At 33.3% G+C, this 27,076-nt stretch overlaps 1 protein-coding gene across 1 annotated transcript; it reads left to right on the top strand.

Moving 5' to 3' along the window:
* Window positions 1-1,631: 1,631 nt before the first annotated feature.
* Window positions 1,632-14,467, top strand: LOC139521110 (serine/threonine-protein phosphatase 2A 55 kDa regulatory subunit B alpha isoform-like). The gene is made up of 8 exons (XM_071314409.1): window positions 1,632-1,830; window positions 1,951-2,022; window positions 4,878-4,975; window positions 6,030-6,195; window positions 6,810-7,100; window positions 7,539-7,703; window positions 11,224-11,485; window positions 12,267-14,467. The coding sequence occupies exons 1-8, from the start codon at window positions 1,824-1,826 to the stop codon at window positions 12,541-12,543; spliced, it is 1,338 nt and encodes a 445-aa protein (XP_071170510.1). The 5' UTR covers window positions 1,632-1,823; the 3' UTR covers window positions 12,544-14,467.
* Window positions 14,468-27,076: the final 12,609 nt, after the last annotated feature.

Below are 27,076 nucleotides of genomic sequence, written 5' to 3'. Positions count from 1 at the left end.
CACACAAAAAACTTACAGCTAAGATTGATCGTAAGTCATGAACAATTCAGTATACTTACGAATATAAGTCCTAAGATTTTTTGTGAAACCGACTCCATGGCCTTTTTTAAGCAAGTCATCGAAATTATAATAACAAAAAGACTAGTATATTGTCGTCTGTATAATGATATACGGAGTAAACAAACACAAATATGTTTATGTCTAAATATGTGACATGTTAACGACAGTTCTCCATCGGATAACCTGTAATTATTGAGGGCTAACACCGTGATTTATATATACTATACTTCGTCTAAAATTTAGACCAACAATGTTCCGGATCTGCACTGAAATTTGCGCAAGAAAGTTTTAGTTTTTCCCTCAGCTGAATTCTAACCCCTGTATATGAGACATCATGACAACACGGCCTATGTACTGAATCTATAATTTATCTTACCTCCTATACATTTCCAGGAATATGATTGGTTAAAAGCGTCCGCGTGCAAACCGTGTATATTTTATATTAGGTTAGTAGGTAGGCGGGGCTTATCTCATACACGGTTAGTAGTGGAGTTACGTCCCTTCATATTCCATAATGTCCCTTTGGTATCTTTCGTCCCTCTTTGAGGGTATCACCAGCTCAGTAGTCAGCACTTCGGTGTTGACATGAATATCATTTTTATAAATTTTCTGTTTACAAAACCTTGAATTTTTCGAAAAACTAAGGATTTTCTTACCCCAGGAGTAGATTACCTTAGCCGTATTTGGCACAACTTCTTAGAATTTTGGATCCTCAATGCTCTTCAACTTTGTATTGATTTGGCTTTTTAACTATTTTGATCTGAGCGTTACTGATGAGTCTTATGTAGACGAAACGCGCGTCTGGCGTATAAAATTATAATCCTGGTACTTTTTATAACTACTAGGTAAGAAGGGGGCGGGGCTTATTTCATACACGGTTAGTAATGGTGTTATGTCCCTTTATAAAAACGGTACTGTATATATGGGGTTAGTAAGGTCACTAGCACACACAATGTAACTAATATTATAGGTATATAGGGTCCTATAGGGGAAACAAATAATGAGACAAGTGCCTGTGATTATTCCCTAGAGTTCAAATGACGAAGACACTGAAAACGTCACCGTATCTGATCTGGTAAGAACTGAAAATGAATAACCTTGCCTAAAACCGATTGGAAAATAAGAATATCTGACATATATAAATGATTGGTACAAAATTTTCGATTCTGTCAAAATAATCCGGCCGATGATCTTAAATTGCCCCTCCCCCTTTTAGAATATCAAATATGGATGTACCCTGATTTTGTTTTCTTCTAAGTTTAATATGTTCATTAAGAACTACTTTCTGCTCCTCGAAATTAAATCATTTGTTTTAGAAAGGAATGGTTTTACAGGTTTTTAAAAAACATGTGATCTTTTTATATAACTCCAGAGAAAAATTAACTTTCCATTTTTATTCTTGTAAAAAAAAAATCATTTTTTTGAAATTTCCGTCACAATTTTTGGTTGAATTGTTTTTGGAGGATGATAATTTTTTTTCTTATTTGAATTTTCATGTCAAAAAGAATCAAAAGTGTAATGTTAATTTGTGTCCCTTATTTTTGGTATTTGGTGGAACTTTCTAATTTATTATTACCCAAAATTCTTATACTTGACGTCATGTCCTGAATCTAAATTTTACGCCATATTGAATAGGAATCAGGGCACTGGCCTCCGATTCCAATGTCATCGGAAGCTAAGAACCTTGAATTTGATTAGAAATTCCTAAATTTGCGAAGTATATATACTAAAGTTCCTTTGAGTGTGTATATTTTTGTGCCGCAATGGCTGGTAAGTAAAATATAAGTAATATAATCTTGCACTTCCTGTCTTAAAAAATATCAGAAAAATGTCCTCAAATTATGGATTCTCGAGAACTTGACGATGATTTCTCTTGTTATTTCTCTGTAGGCAATGGTGCGGATATACAGTGGTGTTTCTCTCAAGTGAAAGGTGCTATTGAGACGGAAGATATTACTGAAGGTTTGTATCTTAACCAGTTTTGTTAGTTGACGATTTCCCGCCCCATTAGTGGAGACATTATATATTTTCGAAATATCCAACCAAAGAGATCCCAATTATGTTCCTTACTGCAGTCATTATAGATATTAACCTGAATCAAATAAAGAAAGGAAGTTTCCTGGTTTAGGATAATAATTTCGCGTATTTTTTAACGATTTACAGAACCAAGACACTGTCATTTGATAAAATTATGATTACAATTTGCAAACAACTGCTTTCACATTCGTTAATCCTGCATGGTGTCCATTCCAGGGATTTACAGATACAGCACACTATAGTCTAAATCACTCGTACAAACTGGCAAACAACTGCGTTTACATTTTTTACGATTTGTAGAACCAAGCACAGCTGTTATTTGATAAAATTATGATTACAATTTCCATACAATTTGCAAACAACTGCTTTTACCTTTGTTAATCCTGTATGGTGTCCATTCCAGGGTCAGGGATTTGCAGATCAAGCATCCTAAATCACTTGTTCAAATTGGCAAACAACTGCATTTACATTTTTTACGATTTGCAGAACCACTGTCATTTGATAAAATTATGATTACAATTTACATAGAAATTGCAAACAACTGCTTTTACATTGTTAATCCTGTATCATACATGGTTTTCCCTGTACAGGGATTTGCAGAGTTGGCAGGCTAAATCACTCTAATATTACAGTCTACAGTAAAGAACATGTGAAAACCATTCCAGTTGATTTGTTAATATAAAAAACATTCTGTACAGGAAAACGCACATTGACATATTTATGATAATTCAAATTAAAAAAAACATGCTAAGTCACTTGTGAAATCGAAATTAATCTTCCATTTGAAAGACATTCTGTGTTGATATCATACATGTATTTATTTCAATTTAGTTGTCCAAGGCATCTTCCAAAATTCACTGTTGGAACCCTACAATTTGTGTCCTTGCAAATTCAAAACATATTAATTTACGCTTTTTGATTGAGTTAGTATTAAAAAGATGTGGTATGATTGCCAATGAGACAACTATCCACAAAAGACCAAAATGACAGACATTAACAACAATAGGTCACCGTACGACCTTCAACAATGAGCAAAGCCATAGATGCCAACCATTACGATTTTTCCGTAGTTTTTCCGATTTTGCGATAAAAACTACGCTATTACGGTCAAAGTCGAATAGTTACGGATTCCCAATCATCGACGTTCAATTTTGTAAAACGCGGATTTTTATCATTACTTTTCCGTCCTGGTCCAGTATTTAGGAAACGCCAATGTAATGCTTACGGTTTCTCGGGAATTATCAACCTATTGTTGGGTAACCGAAGAGGCAAACTTGCATTTTATTAAGTAGCTTTCCCCCTTTCTCTACTTCTCCTTGACAAAACGAAAATGTTCGAGTCGAGAACATCTGAACAATTAATGAATGGAATACATACTACAGACAACATGTTCAATGACAAATTTTAGTGTACATCACTTTGCAACCACTCGTCAGTTATTTTTATTGGTAAATGCACGTTTATGAATGATTACTGAAAACTTTCAAAAATACGGAAAATTTGATAGTTTGTTACTGATTGTGTCAAAAGGGGGTTGGCATCTATGCAAAGCCCATACCGCATAGTCTGCTATAAAAGGCCCTAATAAGACAATGTAAAACAATTCAAACGAGAAAACTAACGGCCTTATTTATGTAAAAAAAAATGAACTAAAAACAAATATGTAACACTAGGCCTGCCAATTGATATTTTAAAGTGTGTTTTTCTATGTTGTCTGATGTTATGCTATTGTTTCAGAAAAAGGGAGAAGGTTTGGATCCATTAAAACATTTAATCACGCTGCAAATGTTTGCACCTGTCCTATGTCAGGAATCTGATGTACAGTAGTTGTCGTTTGTTTATGTAATTTATAAGTGTTTCTCGTTTTTTTTTTATATAGATTAGACCGTTGGTTTTCCCGTTTGAATGGTTTTACACTAGTAATTTTGGGGCCCTTTTTAGCTTCTTGTTCGGTGTGAGCCAAAGCTCCGTGTTGAAGGCTGTACATTGACCTATAATGGTTTACTTTTTTTTTAAATTGTTATTTGGATGGAGAGTTGTCTCATTTGCACTCACACCACATCTTCCTATATCTATGTTTCGGAAATGTCACTGTTTTTGTGTATACTTTTCTATAGTTTCGAGTTGTATATAAAAAAGGGTGTAACTTCCAATTTTAAATTTTGAATAATGCTTAGCAATTCACTGATGTTGAATCATTCCTTCCCCTCTAAATTATTTTACATTAGCCCTGAAGAATACTGTCAGAATCCCAAATTCCCCTTCTATGTGGTAGATTTCACTTTGCTTGCACTGCCAGGCTTGGCCAAAGTTGTTACAAATACAAGTAGTTCATGCTGTATATATAATTTATCTTGTTGTGTCTACAATTCATACAGAATGTGAAATATATTTCAAAAAGCTTAACACATGGACATAAATATGAACTGAATGTAAATTTAAGTGAAGTTCCCGGGTTGGAAAAAAGTGCCAGGCCAAGTACATGTATAAAGTGTCCGCAAACATTCAAGAATTGAATAAAAATAGTTAAATATCTTTTGTCTTGATAAAGCAGCTGATCACAAGCTTAAGTTTTACAATAGCAACTTAAGCACATGTACAATGTACCAGGGTATTGGTCTCATTATGCAGACAGCTCTTCAGACTGGTTCTTTTCACAAACATATTTACTGCAGTTCATTACACCTACATTTATCTGCATGATCTGTGTCTTTTCCATGCTTGTGTACATGAAACCTGAATTTGATATTTATATACATGTATGATGTCCTTTATTACAGCTGATATAATATCTTGTGTGGAGTACAACAATACAGGCGATCTTCTGGCTACTGGTGACAAAGGGGGACGAGTAGTTATATTCCAGCGGGACAAAGCAGTAAGTTCAAAGTTAAAATGTGCCTTCCTTCAAAATTGTTCCAGGTCTAAAAAAAAGTGATGGTCCAAAGGTCCTGACCATCAAAATTTGGACAAACATCATTTCACTAATTTGCAATAGAGATACAATGATAGTTAGGACTAGCAGTTTTCTTCAAGGACCACTAGGTGAAAATAGATTTCGAGAACTTTGTATTTTCACCGACATATGAATTTTTGTAATGGCTAGCTTTTTGTCAAAATGTCATGAATATGTTAAGAAATTATAATTTTAAAAAAAACATCATAAATTCATGCATAGACAAATTACAAATGGCTAGAGTTTCCATATATAGTAAACATGTACTCTTATTTAATTATAGACCAATGTATAAAGAACCTGATAGTTTCTAGATTTATTCTTGTAATTTGTTATGAAATGTCATACAGTTTTAGGGTTATGCCCCCAAATAGAAAAATTGATTTCAGTTCTCCAACTTTAGTTTGCATCAACCAAATGTCGTGAAACTTGTTCACAATGCTTATTACTACAAAACTCAGATCAATTCGATTCATGTTTACAGTTCTTGAGTTATGTCAATTTATAATGTTGTATGCAAGCAGGATATCATCTGTGTCATTTTGTTCCCCATTTAATTTTTTAAGAAGCACAAAAATTTTCTTAAAGGGAGCTTTCATTTTTTTGTTATAAGTAATTTCATCTGGACTGTACAATGTCAATAGACCACTTGACAAACTTGGCAATAAGATTTAGCTTTCGATTTAACATGCTCAACATGTAATTAGACAATTCACTACACATGTGACAATACACGAAATAATAAAACCTGAAATAATTAGTAGAAAAGAGCTTGACGAACATCAGATAGTTGTGATGATACAATATGGTTGTTGATACTTGAAAAAGAAGACCTTTTATACATTGATTATGTTGAAAAACTTGCATGGGATAGATGTCTTGTTTATTGCATGTTGTGACATAATGTCTCATTGATAATAACATGAAATCTGCATCTACTTTCATATGTAAATTTTGTAATTGATCTATTTTACAGGGAAAGGTATCTGTTCCACGTCGTGGGGAATATAATGTATACAGCACTTTCCAGAGTCATGAGCCAGAATTTGACTACCTGAAAAGTTTAGAAATAGAAGAGAAAATCAATAAAATCAGATGGTTGAAAAGAACAAACCCAGCAAACTTTTTACTCTCTACTAATGGTAAACAAAATCAGCTCATTACCTAAACATGTCAAATGCTGGCTACACTACATAAAATAATTCTGTAATTTATTTCTGTTAATGATACAAAAAATAAGGATTAACAAGATCTCCACCCTGTTCAATTTGTATATCCATGCAACCTGAAATTAGTTTCCATTCTCTTTAAGTTTGTCTCTACCTAATGTTATATAAAACTTGTACAGGATTCTTATTACCACAAAAACAGATCAATATTGAATTTGAATTATTTGGGTTATTTATATTAAGGTAGCATCACTTTCACCTTTCTTAAGTTATGTCCCTTTATAAATGACAAAAATTACTTCTAACTAACTGTTTCTGCACTCTAACTTTACTTTGCCTCAATCAAATGATATAAAACTAATGCATCCAACTACCAGACACAGATCAAGTTAGAATTATGCTGGAGTCACTTTGACCATTCTCAAGTTGTGTGGGTTCATAAAGCAAGTGTTTTAAATTACTGATTAGTTTTACAGTTTGATTTGATTAAACAAATTGCAATTGAGAAAGCAGTTCCAATGGAACCCACCACCACAACAAGTTATAGTAATATATTGTATTTGTATTCTGTTTGACTTATATTTCAGATAAAACTATCAAGTTATGGAAGGTTACAGAGAGGGACAAAAGACCAGAGGGGTTCAACCTGAAAGACGAAACTGGCATAATGAGAGATTCTACCTCTATTACATCCCTGCGGGTCCCCATCTTCAAGCCCATGGAACTAATGGTGGAGGCCAGTCCTCGTAGAATATTTGCTAATGCTCATACCTATCACATCAACTCTATATCAGTTAACAGTGACCAGGAAACTTATTTGTCTGCTGATGACCTTAGGATTAACCTTTGGCATATGGAGGTCACAGATCAAAGCTTCAGTATCCTTATTTAATTTTCAACAGTTTCATTGGGGAAAAGATGTTTCTGTTTTAGATAGAATTTTAATAATTAAGCAATTTAGGGTGAACAAATTTTGAAAAAGCCAACTTCAGTACTGTTGTTATAATTTTTGCGGTCGTATATTGGTTGTCCGAAGACGGATGTTTTCCGGATAATAACCTAAGTATTATAGTAAATAGAAATCAATAAAATTTCAACACAATGTTTATAACCACATAAGCAAGTTTGGAATTGATTTTGGGGGTTATGGTCTCTAAGGTTTAGGAAGAAGGGGCCCAAAACAAGCATCTACTAGTGTCAAGACAATAAGTTGTGTATATATACTCCAGTTGTTCTGAAATTGTACCACAATGTTTAATACCATAAGTAAAAGGTAATTACTAATTTGACATGTTATATAACCTTAACCTAAACAGATATTGTTGATATCAAGCCTGCTAACATGGAGGAGTTGACAGAAGTGATTACAGCAGCTGAGTTCCACCCCCTAGAATGTAACTTATTTGTATATAGTAGTAGTAAAGGAACAATCAGGCTTTGTGATATGCGTCAACAAGCACTATGTGATAAGCATGCCAAATGTAAGTTGACTGGGTCGGTATGGATAAAAAGAATAGTCTTGTGTTTATGGTAGTACTAGAATCTATACTAAGCTATCTTGAATTGCATTTAATTAATCCTGATTCTTAATGTTTAATGAAATAAGAGAAATGTGAGTTATTTGATGAATTTTATCTTGCAGCTAAAATATTAAACCACTACCTAAAATCTCTTGTGTTAAAAACATTTTATAAGGGGAGATAAATCACAAAATTATGTTCAATAACAGAGTTAAATGTCAATTCTACCATTATATTTAACTTTTTAATTGTTTCATTTATCATTCTAAAAGTTGAAAATAGTGTAATCAATCTAGATTTAGATTTTATGACAAACTTATTTGTAGAGCAAAACTGCACATGTTCGACTAGATTTTTTTACACAAAAAAAAGATGTTATTTGTACGTGTTCTTGGAAACCAGCATTCAATTTCCATTGGGGTAACATAAAGATGAATTGCTCATGGCAAAAACATTTTAGTACAGTACATCTACTCCAAAAAAAACTGCTGATCTCCTACACTAGTCTGTTTCCTTTAACATATCAAAAACAATCCACATAAAGAAAACTAAACCCTTGAAATTTGAAACATTTAATAACATATTCATTAAACTTTCATAATATTTTTGGAAAATGACGCTATCAGCGGCGTGTTTCCGATACCATCAACCAGAACTTACGAAGGTCGTTTATATTTCTGCCTGCCGCACTCGGTTTCATATTTCCTATGTCACATACTAATTGGAATCTGCTTGTATTACATTACAATCAACAAAGTGTTGAAGTTGGATGGGAACCAGTTTACATACTTTATTTTATTATACCCCACGCAACGAAGTTGCGGAGGGTATAATGTTTTTGGTCCGTCCGTCCGTCAGTCCGTCAGTCCTGTTTCTTGTCATCGCAACTCCTCTCAAACCACACAACAGAATTTCACGAAACCTTATCAGATAATAAGGACATACTATGTAGTTGTGCATATCGATGGGAAATTGCGATTCAATTTTTTTTCTAGGAGTTCCGCCCCTTGAACTTATTTACTTTAATGTATTACTGCAACAGTTTGTCATCGCAACTCCTCTCAAACCACACAACAGAATTTCAAGAAACCTTTTCAGATAATAAGGACATACTATGTAGTTGTGCATATCGACGTGAAATTGCGATTCAATTTTTTTTCAGGAGTTACGCCCCTTTGAACTTATTTACTTTAATGTACTACTGCAACAGTTTGTCATCGCAACTCCTCTCAAACCACACAACAGAATTTCACGAAACCTTTTCAGATAATAAGGACATACTATGTAGTTGTGCATATCGACAGGAAATTGCGATACAATTTTTTTTCTAGGAGTTACGCCCCTTTGAACTTATTTACTTTAATGTATTACTGCAACAGTTTGTCATCGCAACTCCTCTCAAACCACACAACAGAATTTCACAAAACCTTTTAAGATAATAAGGACATACTATTTAGGTGTGCATATCGACGGGAAATTGCGATTCAATTTTTTTTCTAGAAGTTACGCCCCTTTGAACTTATTTACTTTAATGTATTACTGCAACAGTTTGTCATCGCAACTCCTCTCAAACCACACAACAGAATTTCACGAAACCTTTTCAGATAATAAGGACATACTATGTAGTTGTGCATATCGACGGGAAATTGTGATTCAATTTTTTTTCTAGGAGTTATGCCCCTTTGAACTTATTTACTTTAATGTACTACTGCAACAGTTTGTCATCGCAACTCCTCTCAAACCACACAACAGAATTTCATGAAACTTTGTACATAATAAGGACATACTATGTAGATGTGCATATCAACAGGAAATTACGGTTCAATTTTTTTCTAGGAGTTATGCCCCTTTGAACTTATTTGCTTCAATGTACTTCTGCAACAGTTTGTCATCTCAACTCCTCTGAAAACACTCAACATAATTTCATGAAATTTTGTAGATAATAAGGACATACTATGTATATTGACAGGAAATTATTATTCAATATTTTTTCTTATACTTATTTAATTTCTCCAATGACAATGTAGGGACGTGGGGTATGTGAGCGTGCTCACTAAGGTTCTTTAATTTACAAAAAAAATCTTGACCTGTCCATAGAAAGGCTTGTATAGTCTGTGGTTTTATTCTCCAAAATTTGACCTTCCAGAGGGGGTGTAGACTATAGAGTACAATAAGCAAGAAATTAGAGAACAAGTTCAATTTCGCGGCGAGGTGGTTTGTTTATGTTCCTCCATCTTTGTTATTGATATTATAGTGGGCGCTCTCATCATTTTTCAAACTAACAATATCAAATTAAAACTGATAAATATAAAAACTAAACCATTCATTACAAATTTCTCTTTTCTTTTCAATGCATTGGTTAAAATAAACTGGTATCTGCTTGATTGAAACAATACAAACATAGTAAAAAAGACAACTGTAAACCAGCTTAGAATTTGTAAACTACAAAATGTAATCGTTTAATGTTCATTCCGTTTTGGTGTGTTATACTGACTAATATGGTTTGTATTAGCTAAAGACCCTTCAAACATTAATGTGATAGGTATATTAAAGACTTTTTTACAAAAGGATGGAACTGTTTTACTCTCAAATTCATATTATAGTGATATCTGTCATGTACAGATTTTGACTCACTGGTTAATATCTTCTTTTACACATGCTTTTTAAACTTCCTGTTTAAACATACACAAGTTTCTAAATTGTTTTTTTAAGTAAATTAAACTTATTTTAACAATCATGAAACTTTCTAGAATCATTTACAAGCAGCTGCAGTTTCAGGTTCCGTCTGATGATGGAAAACAGGTTTTCCCAAGAAAATACCGCAAACGATCGCACAGGATTTGAAATTACCTGAGTTTCATTAGACCTTTTCTAACAGTAACAAAAAGTTTTTTTTACCTAAAATTTTGTTGAGAGAAGGGGGTCGGACTACGTACCAGTGCGAACTATACAAGCCTTCCTACGGTATTTATTTGTCCAAAAAAAAAGCCAGTAGTCAATGGATACTGTAGATCATTCAGGTAGTCCTGACCTATTCATTTGTACTATAAAAAAAAACCAGCCAGTTGTCATCTTCACTTCACACAGACACACATACGAAAAATCAATTAATCAAGCTAATTACGGTATGTGAAAATCAAGACTTGCATTAAAAATATCCCAATATTAGAGACAGTGGCGTGATTTTTCCTCAGAGCTTTCAGCTCTTTGAATCTGAAACTTGGACAGAAGGTTCTTTGTGATAAATCAATAGCATCTTAAGTAAAAAGTTTGAAGTTTTTCTCTGAAATTTGCTGACGAGTGCACATGTTCCCATAAACCATGTACAAATTTGTCTGCTATTATTCTAAACCAAGAAATCTTAAGTATTATTTGTAAATTCTGATAGCTTTTAATATCTCGTCTCTTGTTATGTTTTGTAATTGCAAACTAAAAAAATCTGTCTGAATTTTGCTTCATTTTTGTCCTATTATATTTACAGTATTTGAGGAACCAGAAGACCCTACAAATAGAAGTTTTTTCTCAGAGATTATATCTAGTATATCCGATGTTAAATTTAGTCATAATGGTCGCTACATGGTGACTAGAGACTATTTGTCTGTGAAAGTATGGGACCTGCAAATGGATACAAAGCCAATAGAAACATATCAAGTACATGAATATTTACGAAGTAAATTATGTTCCTTATATGAAAATGACTGTATATTTGACAAGTTTGAGTGTTCATGGAGTGGTGATGATAGGTAAGGAATATTAAAACTATTATAGTTCATGTAGTTGTAATTTAAAAAGAATTCATCATTATAATTACTGTACAGTTATCAATTAAAGGCAAAAAATCTTATCCTTATGCAGTAAAAGAAATTCATAAGCCATGTACATGAAAATATTGATTAGAATTGCTAATCAAAAGTTGGGGCTACAGAATTGATATTTATGGAATATGTAAACAAAACCAAAAAAAAAAAGAACCTGTGAAGATCAATATCTATATGGTCCTCAGCAATAGAAAGTTACACACTTATAGAACTCTTAAAAGGTCAATAGATGATGAGAATATATTATATGGAAGTTATACTTAATGTTAATATAAATTTATTGTGTAAAAATAATGCAATCATAGAATTCTACTGGAAAAATTTTATCAAACCAGCTGAGAAAGGCAGTCGTATAAAAGAAAGGTATATCTTGATTACTTCCCTTTGTTTATTAAATGACGTGTATAATTGTATACTAAAAAAAGATATTTTACCTTTACATGAACAAAGCATTTAGAAATTTTAACCATATATATATATAGATAGAATATAAAGGAGTCTAAATTGAAAATTACGTTCAAACCTATGATTGCGTTGGATAAAACCGCAATTTTTATACGTGTGCATGTAAAACAAATTTCGATGTAGAAGGGTCAATACACATAAGAATAAAAAGGAGTTTTGTTATAAGTATAGATATTTTCTATTGAATGGGGAAAAACACTTATATTTACAAGCATTGAAGTACTTTATATATCTATTATAGGAACATTATGACTGGGTCATACAACAATTTCTTCAGAATGTTTGACAGGGAGAGTAAGCGTGATAATACTTTAGAGGCCAGTAGAGAAAATATGAAACCTAGGACAATTCTAAAACCAAGAAAAGTTTGTACGGGTGGAAAACGGAAAAAAGAAGAAATAAGTGTTGATTGTTTAGACTTCAATAAGAAAATTCTTCACACAGCTTGGCATCCTAATGAGAATATCTTAGCTGTAGCAGCCACAAATAATTTGTACATTTTCCAAAGTAAAGATTGATGTGAATAAGACGCATAGTTAAAATTTCATATAGTGCTGATACTACTTGAAGGACCAAGGTCCATAAGTGCTACTGGACATAAGTGCTAACATCGATGGTGAGAGTTCTTCCATAGTCTACTTAAAGAGTCAGTTGGTGTCACTCCAGAATATTGACAGATAAGCTGTAAAATGAATGGATGTTTTGTATTTTTTCAAACAATTTTATAAATGATAATGTGAACAATAGTCATGTATATTGTAACAAGTTGGACCCTAAATATATGTGATTATTTACTACAATAGTCATATATATTGTAACAAGTTGGACCCCAAATATATGTGATTATTTTCTTACAGCTGCAGGTCTGCTGTTACTCAAATAATATTTGCCAAAGAATTGTTAAGTTGGTTGAGTTCTGTGACTGTGCAATAGTATTGTGTGTGTTCAGATGAACTCAACTTAATGCTCAAGCCTAGTCAGTAAACAACTTAGGTTTATATGTTGCTTATTTAGAATTTTCATTTTTGAAAGCTTCCAGTAAGGTCCAACTTTGTTCCTCAAATAATTCTTACATTAAATTTGACCTTTAAATAATTCTGAATAAGTTCTTCTGTCTCTTTATAATGGGATTATTCTAAAAATATATAAAGTAAATATTCTAGAGATGGATGGCAGAATTAAATGAAATGGCAAATACTTGGTGCAGATGAAACACATATATAAAATAGTTGGTGCAAGTATGAGGGTGAAAAATATTCTTTAAAGAGATCATTTCTCATGTAGAATGTAGTTAGTATTTAATATATAACTACATATTTAGTGCTCTCAATATATCAATAACAGAGGACCACTCTAAACAACATTAATAATGTGTAACTGGTGTATGTGTATGGTTGTAAACCAACTACCTGGTTAATTAATTCTCCCAAATCAAGTAAGGAGACATATTGCAACTGTCATCCCCAACCACTGCCATAAGAATATTCAAATATCTTGAAAATGGTTGAGGTCTGCCCCTTTACCATATATTTTCTTGTTTCACATGGCAGGGTGAATTGAATGATATAATGGGTGATTCCTTGGCCTGGGGGTATTTATATTTAGGGGGGTCTTGGGAGACTGAAACTTTTATCTTTTAATCATTTCTTCAATTTGTATTTATTTCAAATTGACAAACCTTGCCATTAACTAAAAGTACAATTCCTGGATTAGCATTTTATGCCCTGTCATAAAGTGGAAAAGTCATGCATGGCGTTGCTCCTTTTGTAGGTATATCTCCTGTGGTAAAGAACAATCTTCTAACCCTATCATACTCCTATTGTTTCCATGTTAGTAACAATACAAATCCTATATCTTCATAATCCTCTATAGTTATCAACATCTGCATTCTGTTGGGTCATCATGACCTGCAATGCATTCCCATAAAAATACATGTATGTTTGAAGTACAATGTTGTAATAACTACCCATGAAAAACAGTGTTTTATTGACATCATTCTTTAGTACACAAAAAAAAAGATTTTTACATATCATTGTTACAAAATGTAGTCTGTACTTTCTAAATTGAATGTCTAAAGTTTTACTGACTGTCTTGTCTTGCCTGTAAAATACCATGGGTTATCTCCCTTAGATTTCAGGTATTTGTGATTTATTTATAACATTCCAGGAATAGAAACAAAACAACAAAGTTAACTGTCTACCCTATATTAGGCCTCAGCATACAATTCTGGGGTTCCATTAAATTTTGAAATGCCAAATGTGCTACTAGGATTGATTAGGTTCGACTAATTATGTATCTGAGATTAACAATAATGATCATGTACCTGATTGTGAGAGTATTGTTATATTTATGTGAACAAATATGTTTTTTGTTGAAAAGTATTATTTTTTATGTCAAACAATAAAATTGCAAAAAAAAAATTAATAAAAAATCTGAAGTATACATGCTTTTCTCTTTAGTTTAATGTAAGTGTCATGTACAAGGTCTTGTAGTGTCTAATTGTTTGATGAGTCTCTCATCATAAACTTGTTTTCTAGCAACCAACAGTAAAAAATCAGTGTCAACAGTTTATTTGTCCCCTATTAAAGAGGACTTTAGGTTTGCACTTTGTCTGTCTGTCAGGCGGGCAAATTAGTTTTCCGCACTTTTATGCGACTGCAAAAATTTTAAAAAAATTGGTCGTATATTGGTATCACATCGTCCGAAGATGGATGGTTTCTGGATAATATCTTTAGTATAAGTGAATAGGTATAGATTATAACATGCCCTTTTCCATATTGGCCCGGGTATCATCCTGAGACTCCCATATCGGCCTCGAGGCTTTAGCCGAGGGCCGATATGGGTCGAGGGATGATACCCGGGCCAATATGGAAAAGACATGTTATAATCTTTTTATCACATATTTAAGTTCTGCAGAAAAGAGAAAAAATCGTAAATTATATCAATTTTATGATACATAAAAGGTAAAATATTAAGCAAATTATCACAAACGTGTTTTTAAGGATGCAATGACGTCACATCATTAGGAACAGGGCACAATATGGATATGTCTTTTTTGCCCCGGGCAATTTTGAGGTTATTGCATATGCAAAACCTAATGTATTCATAACAAATATGTGATAAAAATCAATATTATTTTAACACAATGTTTGTAACCACAAAAGGAAGGTTGGGATTGATTTTGGGAGTTATGGTCCCAACGGTTTAGAAATTAGGGGCCCAAAGCAAGCATTTATGTAGTTTCAGGACAATAAGTTGTGTATAAGTATTTCAATTGCTCTGATATTGTACCACAATGTTCATACCATAAAGTAGAAGTTTGGGATTTATTTTAAGGGTTATGGGGCAAACAGTCGAGTAATAAAGGGCCAAAAACAAGCATTTTTGTAGTTTCGTGACAATAACTTGTGTATATCTGTTTGGATCTCTTTGACATTGTACCACAAGGTTCCATATAATGAAGGGAAGGCTTAATGTCAGTTTGGGGTTAATATCCTTGGAACATTTTGGAATAGGGGCCAAAAAGAAGCATTTTTCTAGTTTACAGGCAATAACTTGGGTTTAAGTGATAGAATTTTGTCCTGGTCTGATGATTATGTGCAGAGTTATATATAGTCCTTGTACTTCACTTAAATAGTCAGTTTTCAAGTCTTCTTTTCGTCATGCTCATGCTTGAAGATATTGACTTGATATTTGCTACATGTATATAGTTTGCACCATGACAATTTATAGATCAAGTTAGAATTTTGTTCCAATAAAATTTATTTTTAACTGGTAGTGACGGACTATGTTTTTGCCATGCACACTCTCAGAATGCTTGTTATCTTATTTTACTATCAAAATTTCATACAGTCTAGAGTCTAGACCTTTGTACAACATTTTGTGAAGTCTTGTCGGATGACCCTGCTGGCATGCTAAAGGCCAAAATATTGCAGTGAAATGCAAGGTTTGTCGTCTTGTCCTATTATCCGGCTGTCATTCAAACGGCTAAAACATTGGGGTGCAATGCAAGGTTAGTCGTCTTGAACCTACCTCCAATTACAAATATGTTGTCCCTGCAGATAAAGCCCGAAACAACATCGTTTTTGTGTTTAAAACTCATTACATTAACTGCTTGATAAACGAATTAGGTATTGACGATTCACTAGGAAACACGACACTTAAACCAAAGAGGAAATCCTGGATAATCAACGGTCCTTTGGAATTTCAACAAAACTGAAGAAGTGGATCTGCCATCACTGTATTGGATATCTAAACTTCTTAAGTGTCCTTACAAACAATGGTATATTGCTGGGTCTTCCAAGTGCTCCTCCAAAAAACCTATCTCTAAATTATTAACATCAATTTTATCAGCAATCAAAGCCGGGCTTCAAAGTTATTGTCTATTCTAGAGTGGCGTGGATACTAAAAAAATCCAAAGCAGGGCCGTAACTAGCCTCGTCAAATAGTGAGGCAAAATATATTGCCGAGCGGAGCAAGGCGAACAAATTTTGGCGAGGGAATGGGGGCCGCTCAAGGCCCCCAGAAGCTCTGAGAAAAATAACGCAAAATCGTGCATTCTGAGCGTTTCCCGGACTCTTTCTGACATTGAAACGCAATTAATTTTTAGCTTTTTTCGACAAAATTCTGGTCTGAAAGCAAAAACATAAGACTAATTGTAATTTAAGACTTTAAGGTTTTATGGACAACATTAAAAGACCGATATGTAGGACAAAGCAAAATTCGTAATTCTCATAATCATTAATACCGGATCTGTCTGTCTGTTTTAGTCTTGTATTGTGCTTAGATTTTGGTGATATTTTTATGACTAGATTGAAATATAGTGACAGTGCAGTATTATGCTTTAAATACTAGTACTGCTTAAGTCGACACTAGGGACCATCTTGACCCTGTTTTACGGTATTAATGATTCTTTTATTGTTGAAGACCCTCCAGCAACTTTGACCAAATGATTGATCATTAGTATTTGTTTTATGCATTGACTTTGTGTGCGATTAGGTTTCGTGCACATTTACTCCATATTCCTTTATTTTCTGTAAAAGGGTCTGAACATGACTTAATGCAAGTTTAACCCATCAATGGAAATGGTCATATGGCAATACATTATTGCTTTGTTTTCAAATTATTTGATACCGGAAAATTGGTGACCTTACTTTAATTTAAACCATGTCAGCTATCTAGTTTTATCAACCAAAAGAAGCCAGTTGTGAATTCTTTGATATCAAATTCAATTCTCCATGCAGAAACGACAATTTTTTCTGTGTCTTTTATATTCTTAAAATATTTTCTCGCACAATATCTGGACATCGGTGGGCATGCAACATTGCAAAACCACACGTTTACAAATGAAAATCAACACTCAGACTATATTGCCATAAAGTAGGACAATAAATGAGCAAAAGACAAACCCGGGACACAGAAGTTCAAACAATAGACTATCAACTCTGATAACTAAAAGTAAAAAAGAAACATGGATCACGAAAAACATGCAGGGGCGACACCAGAGAGTGAAGAGAACTTGCTTCTTGTTAGACACTTTCCGTGAAAACAATTTGATATTAAGACAATCTTTTTTTTCATTTTTTTTTTTTTTTAATTTCTAACATGAGGCATTTGCCTCATTTGCCTCAATGTAGTTACGGCCCTGCAAAGATCTTTAAGAGTACATGTAATCTAACTCTCTTTCATCTTGCAATAGTATTAGAACATTTGACTTTTCTACACTTTACACATTCCAAACTAAAACACAAAGAAGTATCTCGTCTTAGGGAGGGATAAATCCTACTTTGTAAAGGATCACTCTGATTCAAACAAAAAATTCTCTGAAACTGACATTATCAAGATGCTTGATTGACAAAATATTTGTTACGTTCATAGGACATGTTTTTCAAGACTCTGTATTCCAATGGGAACCAAATTCACCAATTGTGCCCCTCTTCTTGCCGACTTGTTTCTCTATTATTATGAGACTGTTTTCATACAAACTAGAGATAAAGGATACAACAGTTACAGTTCAGTCGGCCTCATATCTTGACTTAATCTAGAAATTGGTAAAAAGAGATTATTTCAGCTTTCCAATTGTGAACTTTCCATTTCTAAGAAGCAAATTCCAGCAGCACCTGCATACGGGGTATATATCTCCCAATTAATACGATATTCCCGTGCTTGTATTTCCTATCATTATTTTTTTGATAGAGGGTCGCTGCTCACAAGGAACCTATTAAACAAAGAGTTCCAAATGGTGAAGTTGAAACCATCCCATCGTAAATTTTACGGACGCCATCACTAGTTGATTGACTGTTATGGAATAACCATTTTACAGATGATATCGTCAGATTTGTTCCTCATGTCGTGACAATCCCCTTCCTATTCATGAATGTGATCTACCGAATTAGACTATTAACCGGATTTGTTATAACATGAGCAACACGACGGGTGCCAAATGTGGAGCAGGATCTGCTTGCTCTTCCGGAGCAGTCCTGAGATCACCCCTAGTTTTGGTGGGGTTCGTGTTGCTTATTCTTTAGTTTTCTATGTTGTGTCATGTTTACTATTGTTTGTCTGTGTCTTTTTCATTGTTAGCCATGACTTTGTCAGTTTATTTTCGATTTATGAGTTTGACAATCCCTCAGGTATCTTTCGTCCCTCTTTTGAAAACAACAAGATAAAGAGAGAAAATCTGACTTATGGCAGAATGTTTTAAGATCTGCCTTCTCATCTTCTGTCTTTTTGTATGAAAACTGACGTTTTTGAATGCGAGTTATTTTCATGAATTTAGTTTTTTCTCTTTGTTCAATTTTGAGTTGTAGACCTTTCAGTTAAGTTATTATAGAATTTGTTTTTATTTTGAGTTATTTTCCCTTAGAACAAAAATTTTCAGATCAGTAGATTTATTTCATCAAAAATTGAATTCTTTAAAATTGATATGCTGATAATAGAAATGTTTCCTTAGATTTTGGATAATGGACCATAATAGGTAAATGTCCAATTTCATTTTTTTACTTCTTAGACCACATTCATTTTGTGTCACAAACCTTTGCTCTGTCAAATATTCAATCAAAATCCAAATTCAGAGCTGTTTTAAGCTTAAGTGTTGAGTCCATTCTTGCTCAACTGTTAAGAGTTCGACTTCTGCAGGAAAATTTGGTTTCATTGATGAAGGTTTGTTTATTAATGCCAAGTTTTCATGATTATGTTAGTTTCTCTGATATTTAACACATTAGACCCTCTATAAATGGTTTATGACATGTTTGCATGGTGCACATCACTGGAAGGGTTTATCTGATCTTGACCCTGTATTCGTGGTTTGTAAATTTTAGGTTTTCATGGTTATATCTGTTTAGAATATAGGCAATTGGTCAACTATATTTGGTGCATGGAATGCTGGTTAGTTCATAAGTTAATCATTATTTGTAATTACAAGTACACACCCGTGATATCGCGGGTCCGTGACTGAATTAAAGTATATAACTATGCCTAAGCCTTATTTTAGTAATTGGTATTGTCATCTGATAAGTCATGTCGATTATAAGATACACAGTTTTCTCTGCTTTCAAATCTTTCTGTTTGAACCTGTCGACCTTGAACTTATCAGTTATTGGAAATATTAATTATTTGGAAAAAAAAAGGTCCTGGCTATCCAGGAATGGAGTATTTGGTAATCAACAGCATTGTCCTATATTAGTTATCTTAGAAAGTTTTGCTGATTGCTGAATAAAACTACAATAGGGAACAATTTGACAATGATTGAATTTAGTAGTGTCAGTCCTTTGATTATGACCCGTGTATTTTGCAAAATTGAATTTAGTAGTGTCAGTCCTTTGATTATGACCCGTGTATTTTGCAAAATCCTAAATACACCGTTTGGTGGTGCGCCTGTCAAATGCGGAACGTACAGAGAAGGTAATAGCTGAATATACTATTTGTATCGGTATCGGATTCGACCCGGAACTTGTTAATTATTGGCAATATTAATTATGCTGAAAACAAAAGGGTCTGGAGTGGTGTAATTTTTAATCTACACCATTGTCCTTTATTAGTTATATATAGAGTTGAATTCTTTGATTTGTCGTTTTTACCCGATGACGGCTGACAAATTGGACCTCGTAATTTTAGTATTATAGATGTCTTTCTCAAATACTATAAGCAAATGAAATGGATAACTATACTTGGTATATGCTATGATTTTAAGGTGTGCACATCTTTTCTAACGGGGCTCATCGGACCATGACCTCATTTAACATTGATAATGTTATGTTTATGGGGAAATAAAATTGAGAATGGAAATACGGAATGTGTCAAAGAGACAACCCGACCAAAGAGCAGAAAACGGCATAAAGCCACCAAAGGGTCTTCAACACAGCAATAAAATCCAACGTGTCTCATTACCAGATCTTCATTTTTAAAACCCAACAGATCAATGCCATCGTAATGGCACAACTTGATCTGAAACTATCCATAGTTTGGAATGCTTCACCCTAATTAAGAACTAAAAGTGATTCATATTATCCCAAGTGCTCACAAATTGCTGAATAACTAACATCTTTGTCAAACCTCCCCATTATCTGATACGATCACATGATTTATTTTCCCCTTTGTTACCCCTTAAGGTTTTCTCAAATATATGCTGCAAAACTAAATCAGAACAATAACTTAATTCCTTCCCCTCTTGTGACACAGCCATAAAAAGATCATTTGTACTACCACCGGCAAATGTTGCAATTTCAGCCAATCTTTACTGATAAACCATTTAAACCATTAGTTTTAATTTCTTTGCAATAAAAAAAAAAAATTAAAAAAAATCATATTACACTACATATATATTGGCCTAGCTAGCTTCAGTATAGAAAATGGCTGTTCATCCTTTACAACTTGAAACATTCTTTTTTAATCACATAGGCAGATGGATGGGTCTCCCAAAATGTTTGTCTTTAAAGATACTTATCAGTTGCTGTTAACAGTATAAGAGAATAAGCGCCTAGTAAATGAGCACTCAATGTTATCCTTTTGACCCAAACAATTTCATTTAACCTCATATATAATACTAGAACACACCCGTGATATCGCGGGTCCGTGACTGAATTAAAGTATATAATTATGCGCAAGCCTTATTTTAATATTAGTATTGTCATCTGATAAAGTCATGCCGATTATAAGATATGCAGTTTTCTCTGCTTTCAAATCTTTCTGTTTGAATCCGTCGAACTGGAACTTATCAATTATTTGTAGTATTAATTAGTTGGAAAACAAAAGGTCCTGGAATGGAATATTTTTTAATCAACAGCATTGTCCTATATTAGTTATAAAGTTGAATTCTTTGATTCGCTGTTTTACGTCATGCCCGCTAACAAATTGAAAACTGTACCTATACGCCTTATTTTAGTCGAGATTTTTAGTATTCGTATTGTTATCTTAGAAAGTTTTACTGATTAAAATGCTACAATAGGTAACAATTTGACAATCTAGTAGTGTCAACCCTGTGAATATGACCCGTGTATATAGCATATTAATCCTGAATACACCGTTTGGTGGTGCGCCTGTCAGATGCGGAACGTACAAATAAGGTAATAGGTAACAGGTGAATATGCTATTGGTATCGGTATCGGACTCAACCCGGAACTTCTCAATTATTGGCAATATTAATTACGTGGAAAACAAAAGGGCCTGGAGTGGTGTAATTTTTAATATACATCTTTGTACTATATTAGTTATATGTAAAGTTGAATTCTTTGATTCGTCGTTTTTACGTGATGACGGCTGACAAATTGGACCTCGTAATTTTAGTATTATAGATTGTTGTTTGTAAAAGTAAGTGTGCAAATTAAGACGGCAACCTTGAACAAATAAATTTACGAGGATATTCAACAAATGTTTCTTAAGACTTTTCCTTACCTTCGAACAAGATGAAGATTATGTTTTTCTATCAAACGAACTCACATCTTCCCTGTTAAGCATGCCAGTCTATATACTATTAGTTACACAGTGTGCAATTGTCCTAATACAGGAATTTATCGGGTCAATAAAATTCATATCGGGTGAGGCGAACACGGAGCCTTGGTTCACACCGAACAGTAAGCAATAAAGGGCCCCAAAATTACTATTGTAAAAACATTCAAACGGAAAAACCAACGGTCTAATCTATATAAAAAAGGAGAACGAGAAACACTTATGAACCACACCAACAAACAGCAACTGAACATCGGCTAAGGACAGGTGCAAACAAATGCAACGTCTGTAACGTTTTAATAGGTACCAACGTTCACTCTTACCTAAACTAAACAATAGTGTAACATCACAACATAAAAACGACAAACTATGAAATATCAATTAAAATGGCTTTACTATAACAAAAGACACATTAAAACGAGTGAACACACACTGAACGAATAAATTTAATCTATGACACACAATGTCAATGTAAATACAAAATCAATACAATAAGGGTTGACATGTTGAACAATTTCAGAAAGACAACCAGAACCTTGATCAAAATGCCGCCAAATAGAATAATGTATATAGGTAAACGAAAATAATTTGTTGTTAGGTATACAGTAGTGGAGAACGAAAAATTAATATATTTTACAAAACAAATAATTTTGTTGATCATAAGCATAGTAAGAGAACAGAAGTGAAAATTTATAGTCATACCAAAAACTTATTAAAGCTGGTGTGTGGCGTACTCAATTCCATCTAAGATTTGATGGTCAGTTCTTTAAAATCAGTTTAATGATCTTTCATCTTGTTTAATGTGACACTTTATACGATACATTAGTTGCACAGTTGAACTGCAATAGCATTTACAAGTTTATCCAAATAATCTAAGACCATTAATCAATGCCTTTGCTTACATAAATTAAGATCATGTGTTTATAGCTGGATTTTGTGAGAAACTTTATGTATTGGTCAGTTATATTGGAGTAGTAGCTTGAAGTAACATGTTGTTTTATAGAGTTGGAATTTAGTAACGTTTTGTATTGGAAGTTATAATTGTGAACCTTCAAATATATTATATATATACATGTACTTTTATACGATTAAACATGTGAACATTAAGGAGACTTAGTTCAATTCTAACAGTGACTTTATGGTGGCATATATACTATAGCTAGTTCCCTATATTAACGGGCAACATGGAGTTATCGATCCCGATGATACATATTCCCGAAATGACATGTAGTCCCAAAACACTTACAGCACACACAATAAAGACCCGTTATACCAGAGACGAGATATAACACTAAATAAGTTAACATTAAATAACAAAAAAGCATTACAAATTGTATCAACAGGTCAAATGAACAGGAAAATGCGATATAAGATACATGTTCATGTAGATTCCATACAATTGATGTACACCGTCAAAATGAAACCCGAAAGGTAACACATATAGTCACCAAAAACAATAGTTTAAAGTACAATCTTTTTCTGTGAAGATCCCCTTACCTCTCTACTTTCGCCCTTAAAGCTTTAAGTAATTGGGACCATAGAAATAAAGGATTTTATTCGAGAATCACTATAGTAGAAGAGACACCATTGCATTATGCTCTTATTCTAATAAATACATCAAGAGTGTCAGTGAGTCTTGAATTGTCTTGACTGGGTACCAGCAACATTCTGACAAGATGGAATAAAAGTGATCAAAAGTAGAATCAAATCAATGCAGATCAATTTTAAAATTGCTACAATTCTAAATACTAGTATTCATTTCATAATGCCATTTTTGGCCCGACATTTACCGCCCTGACTATTCCATGACCTTATTGCTTTCATTTTATCACTGAGTCAGCAGGTAGGTCAACACATGGATTCCCCTCAATCCTTTTACTCGATTGATCTTGTGTCAGTATCATACCCACAACAAGTTTCTCCTCACTTTGCAGTACCAGACTTTAAGATACCCACAACAAGTTTCTCCTCACTTTGCAGTACCAGACTTTAAGATACCCACAACAAGTTTCTCCTCACTTTGCAGTACCAGACTTTAAGATACCCACAACAAGTTTCTCCTCACTTTGCAGTACCAGACTTTAAGATACCCACAACAAGTTTCTCCTCACTTTGCAGTACCAGACTTTAAGATACCCACAACAAGTTTCTCCTCACTTTGCAGTACCAGACTTTAAGATACCCACAAAAAGTTTCTCCTCACTTTGCAGTACCAGACTTTAAGATACCCACAACAAGTTTCTCCTCACTTTGGAGTACCAGAGCAATATTCATATAACCAGGTACATTCGCTGACAATTCGACCTTCTTGTCAAAATGAAGCCTCCATTTCGAACAACCAGACCAATGATCAATGTTTCGCCAGTTATCTAACTCTTCCTTCAGAGCTCCTAATACTTAAACAACTGTACTCATTTTCTAATAGAAAAGAACATCGCTGCTATAAAATTCCTACATAAAAAATCGCTGCATTAATATGTCTACAAACAAACAAAAAATACAACACGGTTCAGCCAGCGACATAAAAATGCAAAACCCACAGAATCTTTGCAAATGTTTATCTGCTTTCACGATAGAATAAATTCTTAAATAACCTTTAGGTTTTTATTATCTGCATGGTTGTAAAGATAACCAAAGCAAACTCTTACATGAAGCTGGTGAATATCAGGTTTTTATATAGGATTTGTTTTCAGAGACAAGTGCTTTTACTACTGGTGAATCATGTGATATCTCATCCGACGACCTTTCTAAAAATTTGAAAAAAAATACCTGATTTTTTTTATTTTATTTTACTCCAGTGGATTCTGACTCGTTTTCGACTTTTTATTTTTATTTTGGGATGCTTAAGCATGTTATACGTTAAGGCTTGATTGTGCAAGCACCATTGCGGAGCTGTTCTGATGTAACAGTATACAAAGCAGTAGATGTTATGTCGGAATTCCTTTTTAAATAGTCTCCCCTTGATTGAATATTGTTTTTAATCGTGGTTAATAATTCTTATATTTGTATCGATACTACATGTCTGAATAACGTTTCATGCCCCATTTATGAACAATATTTTTTTGGTCTGTGCGTCCATTCGTCCATCTGTCACGCTTCACGTTAAAGTTGTTGGTTACGGAATTTTTTTATGAAGTTGAAGTCCAATCATATTGAAACTTAATACACGTATTCCCTATGATATGATGTTTCTAATTTTAATGCCAAATAAGAGTTCTGAGTCCAATTTCACGGTCCACTGAACATAGAAAATGGTCATGCGAGTTGGGTATCCATGTGCTATTGACGCATTCTTACTCTTCTCTGTCTTCCTGACAATGGTCGGAACATGTGCTATCGGAAAAGGCAACATAAAACAAAATTTCTGTGTCTGGGTCTGATATAATAATGGTAATGTACTCATACCCAAGGATTTGTATAGTAAAATCTTACTATCCTTGTCATACCGCACAACTCGGAGATACAAAATTGGCAGAGAACCGTCGTCATTCCTTATATATGTCTTACTTTTGATAGATGTACATCATGCATGGAGTAATGTGTCGAACCTGTGTCATGCATGATAGCTCCAATAGCTCTCAAAAGATCATGAAAACACGATTTCTATCAAATTTAAGAACTTGGGTATAATCGATGAACACGAATTTGACAGGTGATATGCCCCCTTTCAGGCTTTCGAGACGTTTCGCTATTCCACAGGTCGTTTCGGCCACACTATCAGTTCGACAACAGTAGTTTCGGCCTAAGACTATTCGGCCATATTTTTTCGTATTGTTCTTATATATGCATTAGCAGAAGTTTGTTAAGAACAGATATTTTACATAACAAAAAGTAATTCGATCAAATCAAATAAATAGATCAATAAAAAAGTATGATATAAAAAGTAAGAAAAATTGTAAAAGTTGATGAGATACTGAAAAATTGTATGACCAAAAAAAGTATTAATTACAACAAACTAAAAAAAAATCATCTACGTTTTGACAATATTCAATAAATCATAGATTTGCAAGCATGCGTCGGAAAGTAAACATTTGTATGCTTTAATTTCCTTGTTAAGAACAGATACGTGATCTGTTCATTTCCAAGTTGAAAAAAAAGATAAAATTTGTAAACATTTACAAGAGCAGCTGTTATTTTAACAAATCTTGATACATATTTTATCAAGAACAACAAATTGTCATGTTTTTTGTCTTCATAGTTATATTAAATCAAGATATGGATTCAAGAACAATACACAAATTTTTCAGAGTCTATCACCCAGTTTTATGACTATTATAGTGGCATCTTGGGTACCTCTAGAATAGTTTTGGGAGAAAATAATTAGTCAATGACACTTTGTATCAAAAATCGTTTGCAAAGGAAATAAAACATGACGGTAATTATATATAAAATAACAGCTGCTCTTGTAAATGTTTACAAATTTTATCTTTTTTTTTCAACTTGGAAATGAACAGATCACGTATCTGTTGAGAAGAAAATTTTGATATTGAAAAAACTCTGTTATATCGGTTCTAGATCTATTCATTATTAGAAGTAACTTTAAATATTATATAATATTTGAAATCAAAGAAGTGAGTGTAACGCTTCAAACTTGAATGAAACAATAAGATATACGATGTAAATAAACTCATCATAGACACCAGGACTAAATTTTAAATATACGTCAGACGCGCGTATCGTCTACAAAAGACTCATCAGTTACGCTCGAATCCAAAAAAGTTGGAAAAAAAGGCAAATAAAGTACGAAGTTGAAGACCATTGAGATCCAAAATTTCTAAAAGTGTTGCAAAATACAGCTAAGGTAATCTATGCCTGAGGTAGAAAAGTCTTAGTATTTCAAAAAATTCTAAATTTTGTAAACAGTTAATTTATAAATATAACAATATCAATGATAATTCATGTCAGCACAAAGTGACGTATCTAAAACAAATACGTTACCATAGGAAACAAATATGTTACTGTTTGCACCCCGAATTACAATACTTTAACATTATTTTTGCACCCTGAATTACAATACTAAAAAGTACTTTAACATTATTTTTATCCTATAGTTCCTGTATTTACAAAATTCAAATGTCTCATTCGTATCTATGTGATAAAATATCT

The sequence above is a fragment of the Mytilus edulis genome, chromosome 4 (assembly GCF_963676685.1).
Source record: "Mytilus edulis chromosome 4, xbMytEdul2.2, whole genome shotgun sequence".
Taxonomy (NCBI): domain Eukaryota; kingdom Metazoa; phylum Mollusca; class Bivalvia; order Mytilida; family Mytilidae; genus Mytilus; species Mytilus edulis.
This window is presented reverse-complemented; position numbering and strand designations above follow the sequence as displayed.